Raw genomic sequence first — 14,768 nt, forward strand, 5'->3', positions numbered from 1 at the left:
TGTTGTCTTTCAGCCATGGCAGGTCTCATAGTCCCACCTATGTGAAGAAGACCTTCTGCCAGACAGACCACATTTCCACTGGCTCACAGAATCTCTACAACAGAAGCTTAAAGCTCATCAATCTCCAAAACAGGACCATGAAACCCCTTCACTCCTGGAAACAGAGCAAACAGCACAACAAAGAAAATTACAGTAACCGATAACCCGTAAAATGTCACTAGAGTATGTTTGTGTTGGTTCAGTAATTGAGTTCACCGTCACCTTCTGTGCTTTGCATTTTGGGACTTTCCTTGCCCAATGGATAGCATTCCAACATATATATGTGTGAAGGGTTAGCTCATCTGAAAATATAGCGAATAATAAACTGTGGATTTGAAAGGCAGGTAGTTAATCCTTGTGGTGTGAGTATTGTCCTGAGTCCTAAACAAGAAAAGTCATTTGACTGGATCTTCTAATGAACCGAGTTCCTTTTCAGTCATATAACCACTGTGAGCAGGGAACGTGGAAAGGCCTATAGTTCAAAACTGTCAGCTATGGAAAAAGTGCAGAATCCAAGAATATCAAACTCTCCGTCAATTGTCAGACTCAAAATAGGTGGGAGTTTCAATGAAAATTCCCCCCAATGTCTATAAAAAACCCGCTTCAAAAGACCATTGATATCTAATGTCAAAGTCTAATAGCATTTTTGTTTGTGTACCATAGCTTTTAATAATGTGTGTGTTTATCATATTTAAAGGGAAATGCAGTAATTTTCTAATCTAAAGAAAGGGTTGGCAAACATTCTGCCAAGGAGAGAAAAGCAAATGTTATACTAATATTTGCCCACTACCAGAGTCATGCCAGGGCAGCCCAAGGTTGTGAGGTTCAAAGGTTTTGGATGTCTACCATTTTTGAACCACAGTACAAAAGATATATTTCCGGGGTGTGTTGATTGATAGATTTTAACCAGAAATGCTTGCAGCAGTTTTAATCACATTTAGGTACCAGAGTTCTTGTTATTCTTCTGATTGTGCTTATTTTGTATGTATTTATAAAGTATGTTTTGGGATTCCTTTTGTGATTTAGGCCTGAATGATAGTCTCAAATATACATGTAAACACATTCGATGTCTTAATACCTTTTAGATATTGTAAAAAGATTGAAAAAGGAGATGAACAACCCTTTTGTAAAAACAAAAAAAGTTGAAACATGACATGGTCACCCTGTCTTTTAAAGCAGGATATATGCTCCACCACTTTTGTATAAAAATGCATTTCCGATACTATATTTAACTTTTTTTTTGTACACAGCATTTGTGTTTCCCCCCTGTTCTTCTTGTCTTTTCTGTGTTACTGTGAAATGTGTATTATCATGGTTATTTCTTAATGCACTATTTTAGTTGGGGCACTTACAAGAGCAATGCATCTTAGCAAGCAAGAAAAACTAAAAGCTAATGACAAAAGCTAGTACAAATATTAACCAAGATGTTTTTTTTGGGGGGGGGGATTCACATTTTTGTCATTGTGGCTGAAATGGAAAGGTCATTGTCATGTGAATGTCTCTAGTTCAAAAACTCTTCTATCATAAACCTCTCTTAGTTCATTGGTTAGAATTCAACTCCTTTCCCATGTTATTTGGACCCAAGCCTACTCCTTGTGTTTTGGTGAGAATGAATGTAATACACATGCCTGTACGAATCAGCTGCGAAGTTGTAACCCAAGTAAACCTTCAATAACTGTCGAAGGACCACTCAAGTGTAGGGTTCAACTCTCTCAAGGAACCTTGATGTTAGTGTTTTTGGTGGTGGTGGTGGTGTTATTGCCGTTGCACACAATCTATCATTTACTTATGCAATTTGTATTTACTGTAATGCAAGTTCTCTCTCCACATTTCAGTGGAATGGTTTTGAAACATAAAAGAACACAAGACATAATTGATGCCTTACAATAGAACATGATCCAACTTAATGCATTTTCATTATTTTGATACTCTAATTGAAGTGTGGTTCATTTGAGTTATGCTTTTGCAGATGTTTAAGAATGAGTTAAAGTTGTCATTAATTTGATGCTTTCGATTAATTTAATAACACAGGCCCATCATTTGAGCTGCAGAGGATGTAGTTTAAACTGGGATATGTTGGAGGGCACTTCCTTCTCCAAATGTCCACATATCTTGTTTAATAGTGGACAATAGGTGACAAATCAATGATGAGCCTGATTATATCTTTGATTGTATGCAAATTCTGTGCAGTGATTTCCATACATCGGCAATCATCGGGTGGCATCAACTGTCGTCATAATGTGGGCTTGTAAAAAAAAAGCGGAAAAATCTGTTACGCTTTTTTGAAAGCCATTTTTCAATTACGAGATTGAAGGCCAGCTCATAGAATGTCTTTTAGAGTGCACTTGTACACTTCACAAAACATCTGAATTCAATATCATGGAGTTCTAAACCCATTTTCAATGAAAACACAAGTTTTCTCTTCAAGTTAAATCTTGGCTGACTTTTCACAATCCTCCCCTTCAACCCCCATTCCCTGTATCCATTCCATCCATATACTGAGTTTTAAATAGCTTGATTTAAAAAATGTTTTGTCATAGTTGTAGAAAGCTTGCTTTTTGCTGCCCTGGTTTTCAGCAGAGGTTTTTTAAATTGTAAAGTGTACTTTCTCAATGTTTAATTCAATGTGAAAAGGGGAGAGGTACTGCATCTATGTGAAATATGAAATGTACCATCAAAGTGTATCAAAGCACAATGTTTAATTAATGTCTTCAGAATACAAATGAGGGGGATCTCTCCAGCTTCTCCTTCTCTGTCTTTGACCATGCTGTAAATAGATGCATGTTTCTTTCTGTGATCCAGTAGTTTTTGTACAGAAACGGACTAATAAAGAATACATTTGGCCTCAAAAAGCGATGTTGTATTGTTGGTTATATCTTCTGTATTGGAGTTCATTCTGCTTAGGGCGGCAGGTAGCCTAGCGGTTAAAAGTGTTGGGCCAGGCACTCTGGATAAGAGCGTCGACTAAATTAATCAAATGTGAATGTTATGAGGGGTTTAGCTACAAATCTATAATGAACAAAAATGGAAACGCAACATGCAACAATTTCAACGACTTTACTGAGTTACGGTTCATATGAGGAAATCAGTCAATTTCAATAAATTCATTACGCAGTAATCTATGGATTTCACATGACTGGGCAGGGGTGCAGCCATTCAGAATATATTTCCCCCCCCCACAAAAGGGCTTTATTACAGCCAGAAATACTCCTCAGTTTCATCAGCTGTCCGAATGGCTGGTCTCAGATGATCCCTCAGGTGAAAAAGTCAGATGTGGAGGTCCTGGGCTGGTGTGGTTACACGGTTGGTCTGCGGTTGTGAGGCCGGTTGGACATCGAGAAATTAACATTAAATTCTCTGCTAACAGCTCTGGTGGACATCCTTGCAGTCAGCATGCCAATTGTACGCTCCCTCAAAATTTGAGACATCTGTGGCATTGTGTTGTGTGACAAAACCGCACATTTTAGAGTGGCCCCTGGTTCGCCTGTGTAATGATCATGCTGTTTATTCAGCTTCTTGATATGCCGCATCTGTCAGGTGGATGGATTATCTTGGCATGCGTATGGAACATTTCTGGGATATTTCAGCTCATGAAACATGGGACCAACACTTTCCATGTTGCGTTTATATTTTTGTTCAGTGCACAATCATATATTCCCTCACATAGCAGGGGGCAACAATAACCAAACCAAGTACTCCTAGCTTCATAAAAAAACCTTCCAGACAAGCTCATCCTTCAAAAGCTTCAACCTTTTGGAAGCTCGTTCAACTCTCCTCAGTCTACGGGAGATACTTTTGCAACAGCCTCCAAAGATCTCATTTTATGATGAAAATCTTGGCTCTCAAACTTTCAAACGGGGCCTCTCAGATTACATATTGACCAGTGCTTATCTGAATCGATCATTCAAAGTCTGAGGAAGGTAAACAATTCCTCCCTCTGTAAATGGCAGCAAATCATCGGGTAAAAACATGATCTCCATGGTTGCAAGTTTAGACTTATGTTTTGAGTCAAAGAGACAGGTTTTCAAAATTGTACAAAGTGACTTCATCACTTTAGTGACTCGTCCTCATAAAGGCACTACATAGGGAGCACACAAGGCAATTCATTTGTGCAGGCTAGTGTGCGTGTTTGCAAGAGTTCATGTGTTTTTGTGTGTGCCTACCTGTTTGATAGTTTGTATTCTGTGCACAGGCTTCCTCAGGGGCTTCCTGAGATAGATGCCCTTAACTCTACCCAGTTCTCTTTTTAATGCCATTAGAGTAGATCAGCAGATGTCTTTATCAAGTCAGCAGCCCCTCAGTAGGAAGTCTGCTTTACAACCTTCAAGCACGTAGGAGGATCGGAACATCAGCTATCTATGAGATTTAGCATCCGAGGCTACAAAAGGCTACGTTGATTAGACACCATTAGCTTTCTACGCCACAGGTTGTGAGTAATTAACCCTACTTTGGTAGTCAGCAGTATCTTGATGAGTTTTGATGACTCTTTGTTGTCGGTACACAGTGCTCGTTAGTAAGGTTCTTCGCCCAAAGCCTTCTAGAGCACGCCCATGGAAAACCATCTCCCAGAACCCGAGTCCTTCCCCTGTAAGCCTCTGGTACCAAAGCCAATATACATCTGGGGTCTGCCAATGCAGGGCGGTAGCTAAGTAGGCCAGGCTATATACAACTTGGCCACCAACCCATAATAAGTGGTTTGTCAAGTAGAGAGCCCATTAATGGGTTTGACATATTTGAGCGAGAGCGCTCCATAATACATGATCAGGGTTTCCTCTGATAAGATTTCCTGGGAAAAAGATTCTCATTCAGCGCCTTGAAAGAGGAGGATGTTGTAGTGTTTCTGGGTGTTTTGGCTGGTAACATACAAGCACTAAGTTAGCATCTGTAGAGGAAGGAAGGAAGGAAGGAAGGAAGGAAGGAAGGAAGGAAGGAAGGAAGGAAGGAAGGAAGGAAGGAAGGAAGGAAGGAAGGAAGGAAGGAAGGAAGGAAGGAAGGAAGGAAGGAAGGAAGGAAGGGGAGGAGAGGAGAGGAAGCTTCCACTAAGGGCTCGATTCAATTCGTATCGCAGAAGTTCAGTCTGCTGTTCCCATATGCTTCAAGAGGGCCACCATTGTTCCTGTTCCCAAGAAAGCTAAGGTAACTGAGCTAAACGACTACTGCCCCGTAGCACTCACTTCCGTCATCATGAAGTGCTTTGAGAGACTAGTCAAGGACCATATCACCTCCACCCTACCTGACACCGTAGACCCACTCCAATTTGCTTACTGCCCCAATAGGTCCACAGACGACGCAATCGCAACCACACTGCACACTGCCCTAACCCATCTGGACAAGAGAAATACCTATGTGAGAATGCTGTTCATCGACTACAGCTCAGCATTTAACACAATAGTACTCTCCAAACTCGTCATCAAACTCGAGACCCTGGGTCTCGACCCCACCCTGTGCAACTGGGTACTGGACTTCGTGACGGGCCGTCCCCAGGTGGTGAGGGTAGGTAACAACATCTCCACCCCGCTGATCCTCAAAACTGGGGCCCCACAAGGGTGCGTTCTGAGCCCTCTCCTGTACTCCCTGTTCACCCACGACTGCGTGGCCATGCACGCCTCCAACTCAATCATCAAGTTTGCGGACGACACTACAGTGGTAGGCTTGATTAACAACAACGACGGGACGGCCTACAGGGAGGAGGTGAGGGCCCTCGGAGTGTGGTGTCAGGAAAATAACCTCACAATATATGTCAACAAAACAAAGGAGATGATTGTGGACTTCAGGAAACAGCAGAGGGAGCACCCCCCTATCCACATCGACGGGACAGTAGTGGAGAGGGTAGTAAGTTTTAAGTTCCTCGGCGTACAAATCACGTACAAACTGAAATGGTCCACCCACACAGACAGCGTTGCGAAGAAGGCGCAGCAGCACCTCTTCAACCTCAGGAGTCTGAAGAAATTCGGCTTGTCACCAAAAGCACTCACAAACTTCAACAGATGCACAATCGAGAGCATCCTGTTGGGGTGTATCACCGCCTGGTACGGCAACTGCTCCGCCCACAACCGTAAGGCTCTCCAGAGGGTAGTGAGGTCTGCACAACGCATCACTGGGGGCAAACTACCTGCCCTCCAGGACACCTACACCACCCGATTTCACAGGAAGGCCATAAAGATCATCAAGGACAACAACCACCCGAGCCACTGCCTGTTCACCCCGCTATCATCCAGAAGGCGAGGTCAGTACAGGTGCATCAAAGCAGGGACCGAGAGACTGAAAAACAGCTTCTATCTCAAGGCCATCAGACTGTTAAACAGCCACCACTAACATTGAGTGGCTGCTGCCAACATACTGACTCAACTCCAGCCACTTTAATAATGGGAATTGATGGAAATTGATGTATAAATGTATCAATAGCCACTTTAAACAATGCCACTTAATATAATGTTTACATACCCTACATTACTCATCTCATATGTATATGTATATACTGTACTCTATATTATCTACTGCATCTTGCCATCTCTATGTAATACATGTATCACTAGCCACTTTAAACTATGCCACTTTATGTTTATATACCCTACATTACTCATTTCATATGTATATACTGTACTCTATACCATCTACTGAATCTTGCCTATGCTGTTCTGTACCATCACTCATTAATATATCTTTGTGTACATATTCTTTATCCCTTTACACTTGTGTGTACAAGGTAGTAGTTGTGGAATTGTTAGGTTAGATTACTCGTTGGTTATTACTGCATTGTCGGAACTAGAAGCACAAGCATTTCGCTACACTCGCATTAACATATGCTAACCATGTGTATGTGACAAATAAACTTTGATTTGATTTGATTTACTGTATAGTGTGCTTGAAATGTAAAGCCAGCATATGCAGCATTTACCATGAATGCAGTCTCCGCAAACGCGGGAACTTTTCCTTTATATTTAAATCACGTGGAACTTCAGCCCTCACAGGCCGAAAAGGTGACCCGTATTTATATGATGGCCATATTCCACCATATTCCACCTCAATACTTTCTAGAAGCCTCTTTTCCTATCATCTTATCACTTCAACCTTACTGATCTGAAAGGACTGGCCCGGCTGTAACGAGTGGGAACATTCCACCTCGGCCATTACATAGCCTACAAAAAGCACAAGAGAGGATACTTTATTTTTCATGCATCATTCAAGTCTTGCATTCGTAGTTTGCATAGCTCTAATAAGTTTAAAAGAAGAGGTGGTATAGATGTTGTGCAGGTGTATTTTGCTTGGGGGTTTGGCCGGAGTGAATTGGATGACAAAGTTCATTCCACTACACCATACATCTGCACTCTGAAATGTTGAAGAATTAGACCCTTTCCTGTGTGTTGATGATGTCATGGTGACACTGCAGGCCTGACTTTGGGCTGGGGAGGGTTCATAACAGTAAAACGGCACTCAGGACTGACAGGGGACTGTAAGTCATCTCGCACAGGAAGTGCCCTGGGCCTCAGCCTGCGATGACATCGGAGACCTCCGCCAACTCTGCACAGTTAAGACGGTATGTAAATCACCCGTACAAAAGTTCAACCTAGCAGCCATGTTTCCTGGGAAGGACCGATGCTGGAGGAGCTTTGGAAATATGATGTTGGCCTATCAAAATCATGTGTTGTAAAACCGCTGCAAAAAAAGAGCACATATTTCAGTGTCAGGCTCACTGATTGCCTCGTCTTTTGGAGTAAGGTTAGAGAGTCTGGGTGTTTAATAGTTCGTGAGTCCCACGAGCTTTTGGTACTGTGACTACGTGACAAATCAAACTGTATTCATAGATGTGTCGTTATCTTCATAGCCTATGACATTACTGAACTGCAGACGACTCAAGGTCCGAGGGGTTCTGTAGTCTGGGGTTGGAACCTGCTTCTGTCCTCTCAGAGGATAGGGTTATGGTTGATGGTGGTAATGGGAAAATTGATCTATATTCACAGAGCATATCTATAAACCAATACAGAATTGGTGGATTCATTGATTCAATGTATTACAATGACAGTAACGTCTACAGTTTATAAATATTATTACTAACCTCATAAACAATGTAATACTTTTCAGTGAATGGTATGTCCATATTAACTCACTGATGCCTTCCTCCTACTACATGTTGAACTGTGTTGGTTTCAAAGCTGAAATGATTTCAGGAGCCCCTGCCAATCAAAAAGCCTTCAGTAAATTAGCATTAGTAAACAAGGATATTGCCTACATTTTCTCTGTCAACCTTTTATTGCAGTGGGCTTATTCAAAGTCACACAGGGTGATTCTTGGTAGTCTTAAATCTACTTTGAAACAAAAGTATACACCTCACACACATGTTTATGGACTTGTACCACACACCTGTACCATGTCAGATATAGAGTTGAAATGTAGTGCATTATGAGTTTGCATCCCAATATTACACTTTATATACATCACAGAAGACTGAAATATAACACAGCCGTTAAACATAGAAACTCTGCATTATCGTCGACAAAATAACACTTAATAATAATAATAATAATAATAATAACATTCCACCCATGAGGCTAAAGACGGCGGTTTTGGTCATTGACTGCAGGAAACTATATAACTTGACATCTTGATTGAGGCTATGTTCACTGGCCATTATTTGCATGTACAGTACTGCGTAAAAGCTTTAAATATATATACATATACATACTGTATATATTTCCTTGTCTATCCCCTTCCTCCCCTCCCAACAATTTGAACTACCATTTTGCCCCAATTTCTCCATTCCCTTCAGAAAAACTCATTTCTGTTAAATCAGTATCCCTCAAATCAGCAGCCCACCCCTCAAATCCCAAATGCATTTCTCTCCTACAACACTGCTTACTTAAACAAACAAACCACCACCCTGTAATAGCTGCCACAACATGAAATGTCAGTTTTTGAGAAACATTGGCACACTCAAGTGGAATTTAGAAACAACTGTTTGCCATTAATCTGTCATTATACATTATGGTAGGTGTTATGTAATGTGTTATGACAGTATTATGAGAGGACAGTTTAAAACCAAAGTGTTTTTGTTTCATCAATTAATTTCAAATGGGTATAAATGCAGTCAGCTGTGTGTGTGAGTTTGGGGCAGGGCAGGGTTCTTTATGGTTAGTGTCACTGTGTCACTCAATGGTCCCTCAGCATAGCTCAGGGCTGCTGCTACAGAGGACCTTGGTGAAACCCCTGGGTAGGAAACCCAACCTCATAAATATGGAGCAGAGCAGGGGAAGTGCTCCGTTTCTAGAGGTCCCCCCTGGAGATCCACAGTCACTCTCTCAACAGTTCCCAGGAACCATGTATGTGCAGCAGTGAGAGAGAGAGAGAGAAAAATGTCCTTTGTTTTGTTTTGATTGGACTTCCCCCCCCTCCCTAGGACCTTACAGAGATGTTTTCTCAAAGACAAGCAAAGCACAGAACACCTCCCCAAGAAAACAGAAAGACACGTACAAGAGTAAACTTTACACCTGTTTCCCTTTTTCATCTGTCTTCATTTGTGTGGGGGAGGCAGGATGTTTAGCTTGGCTGTGACCTGCCTCATGACTTAATCCCTGGGTGCTATTGTTAAATTTTCGGAAAAATAATGAAAACCAAATGTGGCGTGGGACCCTGTTTTGAGTTTCAGGGCCTGCGCTTTAACAATGTTACATTTCCAGCCATTGAGGCCAAATAATTCACTTAGGTTTCCCTTGTAATATTATGCCAAACATGAGATCTTTACTTTGTCAAATCTGGTAAGTATCAAACCAACTGTATCAATAGGAAAACAGTTTTAAAAAGCATTCCCAGAAGAGAGCCCGAAAAACACCTCTCACCTGGAAGCTGTTAAAGCCGACAGGAAATGGAGGCAGAGATCGAGTGCTTCCCAAAAATGTGTATCCCCCTGGAGAATGAAAATATGTAGATTCATCATAAAACATTTATGAGAGGTTGAATTGTAACAGAAGATAAAACATCATCACAGACAGCTGGGCACCCACTGCCCTCAAGGATTATTATCACACAAACATCTACAGACATAACTTTTTCAGATTTTATCTGGGACTTCACTACATCATCACTTTTGATATCCATAATGTGAACTTACATTTTCCAGATGATTCACAGCCATTTTCCCCATCGGTTTGGCAATGTCTCGGCAATATTTGCCCTCTTCACTGATAGATTTGGACTGCCTGCATTGAATTACAACTCGAGCTAAGGCATGCATGGCAAATGTTCTAGCAAAGCCGGTTCCTCCAGAGTGTTTCATGGTCTTATTTTGGACCTAATCTTGTCGCCTGACTTGCCACTTTTGTGAAAACGACTCCCATTGTTAGGGCAGAGACATGAGCGTCTCATCATTATAGCTATACAGATCTCTGGTTCTTTTTTCCATTGAAATTCCTGAAGCACCATGATCGTCATCATGATGGTCTCACAGGCAGAAATCAGTGTTAATAAATCAATCCCCAGCTTGGGTGTGCTCTCCCCTGCTCCCTTAGCTGCTTGATAAACAAATGGATTCTGCATGCCTAATGAGAATGGGGGAGGTAGAGGTAAAGTAAGTAATACCTTTAATGATTTAATGATCTCAACAGACTAAAAAACACCGGCACCTGCCAAAAGCAAGAAACAAAGTCCAAGTCAGGAATTTCTGGACAGCAATACCTCACTGATCACGGACCAGGATTTATTGTATCTTGGCAGATTTACAGTGGACCGTGAGACATTTCTTGGAAAGACAATGCATTGAAGGGAGAGTTCGCATGTAACAGTGCATTGCAGATAAAGACAACACGCGGTCGGAAAAGTTTCAGCCGTCCCTGTAATCCAGGGTTTGTGCATGTCAGGCTTAGCCCGCTAATACAAGGTGATGACATGCAGATGATGAGTAATCAGGAGCACATCTGCATAAGACATCACTCTTTTTTCGCCTGTCAGATGTGAAGGGTTACTGTAACTGTTCACTGTATAGAACAATCGTTCTCCCTCTTAATGTGTTCTGCAGTTCGGTGTAATGTGAGTCCGAGTGGGCACTGACAATAAAGAGAAAAGGTACATTTAAACTCATCGCTTGAGGCCTCCCAAGTGGCGCAGAGGTCTAAGGCACTGCATTGCAGTGTTGCGGCGTCACTACCAGCCGTGACCAGGAGTTGCATAGCGCAGCGCACAATTGGCCCTGCATCGTCCGGGTTAGGGTAGGGTTTACTTGACTCATCATACTCTAGCAACTCCTTTTGGCTGGCCGGGGGCCAGCAGGCTGACTTCGGTCATCAGTTGAACAGTGTTTCCTCCAGCACAGTGGTGCAGCTGGCTTCCTGGTTAAGCGAGTATGTGTTAAGAAGCGCAGTTTAGCAGGTCATGTTTCAGAGGATGCATATCTCGACCTTCGCCTCGCCCAAGCCCGATGGGGAGTTGCAGCGATGAGACAAGATCATAACCACGAAATTGGGGAGAAAAAGGGGTTCGAAATTACAAAAATAAATAAATGAAAACTCTTGTGGGATAGATATACCTACAAGATCAGGTACTTGGCTTGATGGTCCTGGGAATAACAGTCTGGAAACCCCCAAAAACGGAACAAAATTCATTACATGTGGCAGAGCCCACAATTCATTGTTAGTATTCATCATTAAACAACAGGTCGATATTAGTTATGGATCCTTTATTTAAAACAAACGTTAATGATAAGTGGTGACATGATTGTGATTGGGTAGGGGACCATTCATATGGCTTCAGTATCATAACTGAGGCCATCAGAGCTTTCTAAGATGTCTCAAGAGAATGGGTAATAACGTATAGTGGGCACAAATGATTTGGGTGCAACTGAGCAGTCGACAGATAGAACTGGCTATTATCCACTACAATATTACCTTTCTAAAGAATTTGGCCTTGTCCAAAGTTGTTGATTAGAGGATATCACATTTGAGTGCATGTAAATAGCCCTATACCGCTATGATGCTGGCTAGCTTACATCTATTAGTAAATACACTGTTTAGTATGTCACTAAGTAGACTGTCCTTACCAGACTATGGCATTATGAATAGTAAATGTCGCATAATATGAAGCTTGGCGGGTTAATCACATTTTTGGGTTTTGCAATAAGAGACTATGAAATTCTAGTAGACACCTCTGCTGTCAAATTATTTACCAATGCTATGCTTGAATTCCATCTGTCCACTATTGGTGCTGCCCTTAAAAAATCCCCTCTGGGAACTGTGAAGATGTACCAGAGTTCCAGCCTGGCCAAGACTCTTATTAAAACAACGAAGCTCATAATTATTGTGGACTTCCAAAGTAGCGCTAACCATAATGAGGCCACACAGGAACAGCCTTATAAAGAATGAATGTAATAAATAAGCCATTAGATGGGCAGTAAAGATGCAGGAAATAAAAAAACAACACTGAAACAGAGTCTGGACAGATCTCATTGGCTCTTGATGAGCACTTTGAGAAGTTGACATCTCTCAGATTTTCATTCCATTCCTAATTTTGCTGGCTGAAATGTTGAACCTCCTAAATTGTATATATATATATATACTGTAACTGACTATGCCCCTTAATGATGTCATTGAAAATGTAGCGGCGAGATAATAGCTTCTGACGATGATGTAGTGTTTGTTTTCTCCATGTACCACTTGGTTTGCATTCATATTATTCCCAAGTACCCCGATGTGTTTCCCTTAAAATGATTAAATAATTGATGAGAGTTTGTGATCCCTTCCTTTGCTATCAGTGTTTATTATTTATTGTATACACATGGCCCCTAAAGAACTAATGAAATCAAGCCCAAATACCTTTCCCAATCAAATACTAGCAACATCTAATACTAGCAACAGACTCCCACAATTCCATCAAGGCTGAGGAAATTGTCTTTTTAATGGCTGCTTTGAAGTAAAAGGAATTATCATATCTCTGAAAGTATTACACTTCTCCAGAAGGAACCCTACGGTTTTATTCGTTTTACTACTGCTGTCTTTTTACGGATTCGACCGCCATCCCAGAGCAAGCAACACCAAAGTTAACGGCTAACAAAAAGAAGTCAAAGGGATATAACTCCTGGAGATACTAATTACCAATGGCTGTAAAATAAGTCAAACGGGTCATTCTAATGAGCACACTAGAGACCTATTGCTAAACTCCATTAAAAATATATCTATTTTTTTTCAACATCATCACTGTCATCCTATCAAATATAACAAAACAAATTCCTCTTTTAAGGTCATTATGGCACAAAGTTCCAAAATGCATAATTCATGTAATTTTAAGCTTAAAATTAAAGCAGAACATGATGGGAAAGACGAGAGACTGGATGCTATTTCAAGAACATATTTTAATGGGGAAATATTCTCAAAACTTGACTTAATTACATGTTACATTTTTGACCTATATATTTGGATAAGGGCAGACAAAACCATGAAGGGGTAGCAGAGTTTACTGTATGTTTGTCTTCCACTAGGAGATACAGGTGTGAAGGCCAGTCTACCTCCTTGCCTGTCTCACCGACAGAAAAGAGAGTGTGTGTACGGACAGTATTTCCTAAACAAAGACACAGCGTAAACATTAGAATATCAGGTTGGATTGAACTCCAACCTTTAATGGATTGGATCCAGTGGAGAAACTCAAAACATTTGGCTGTAAGACAGGCAGCACTTGAGGCAGTTAATGAGACGATAAGTGCTACTTCTTCGATAACAATCACTCGACATTGGTATCACCTCTTTCTATGCCATCCATTGACTGTGCATCGAGGACTCAGGGGGCTGTTAAACCATGCAGGGTGGGCAGAATCTAATAAAACCGAGTTGACATTTTAATTGCATTTTCCTCATCAAGGAGTAATCTGCAAGATGGTTGTGGCGTTTCTGTTGAGACCAATAAGAATTATATTATGATCACTAATTTATTTGATAAATATGCAGCTCCCAACTCCATTGTGGGAATAGCACAGTGCCTGAAGTTTGTTTCTGTTGTTGCTTTGTGTTGTTGCTTCCATTTGTGTGACATGCTCGAGTGTAGAGTGTATTTATCACAGTATGGGGTTAAAATACCACTTAACTGACAACTACCTAAGTAAAGTACTGTTGTTACTTCTTCACCTACTGTAAGCATCTCTTTATTCTGTTTCGGTATTAAAACATTTATACATCCATGGGGTAGCAACTGACAGCCTTACCCTGGCCCTTGTGTGGGACAGTTGGGACTTCAGATACTTGATGTTTAATGGCCTCTCCCTCAATTGTCACACTATGATAATATGGCTCATAATGGGTTTCATTTAGCAGTTCCATAAACATTACACACTAAATTAGTTTCTTTCAATTCATTAAACTACTTGAAATTGTCATGCTAACTCTGAGCACAGCTGTGAGCCGGAGAGGCAAGGTAATGGCCATCAGCCATGCACTTTCCTGCATGATAAGCATCAGAGCTCAACCTGAACTGTACAGGACCAAGAGTACTGGGGGTGCTGTTTCCCATCACACACACGCACACACACACGCACACACGCACACACGCGCGCACACACGCGCACTCATGCACACACACGCACACACACGCGCACACATGCACACACGCGCACACACGCGCACACACACGCGCACACACACGCACACACACACGCTTAAAATTCACAGTGCTTCCTCTAAGTGTGCTGCCGATGACCAACACCTCTACAGTGATCAACCTCAGTAATCTGTATGTTTTTGACTAACACTATTCTAGCG

The 14,768-nt window shown here is 41.5% G+C and overlaps 1 protein-coding gene across 8 annotated transcripts in view; it reads left to right on the forward strand.

Annotated features, from left to right (window-relative positions):
- Positions 1-2,891, forward strand: part of LOC109865053 (transcription factor COE3-like) — a 101,255-nt gene extending 98,364 nt beyond the window's left edge. For 5 of the 8 annotated variants that reach the window (XM_031797025.1, XM_031797024.1, XM_031797023.1 and 2 more), the window contains one exon: positions 14-2,891. In XM_031797025.1, coding sequence (XP_031652885.1) covers positions 14-45 — 32 coding nt within the window. In that variant the 3' untranslated portion in view covers positions 46-2,891. The remainder of the gene's footprint in view (positions 1-13) is intronic. The other 3 variants (XM_031797018.1, XM_031797019.1, XM_031797022.1) reach the window with 2 other exon arrangements.
- Positions 2,892-14,768: the final 11,877 nt, after the last annotated feature.

Source organism: Oncorhynchus kisutch, linkage group LG19 (genome assembly GCF_002021735.2).
Source record: "Oncorhynchus kisutch isolate 150728-3 linkage group LG19, Okis_V2, whole genome shotgun sequence".
Classification (NCBI taxonomy): Eukaryota; Metazoa; Chordata; class Actinopteri; order Salmoniformes; family Salmonidae; genus Oncorhynchus; species Oncorhynchus kisutch.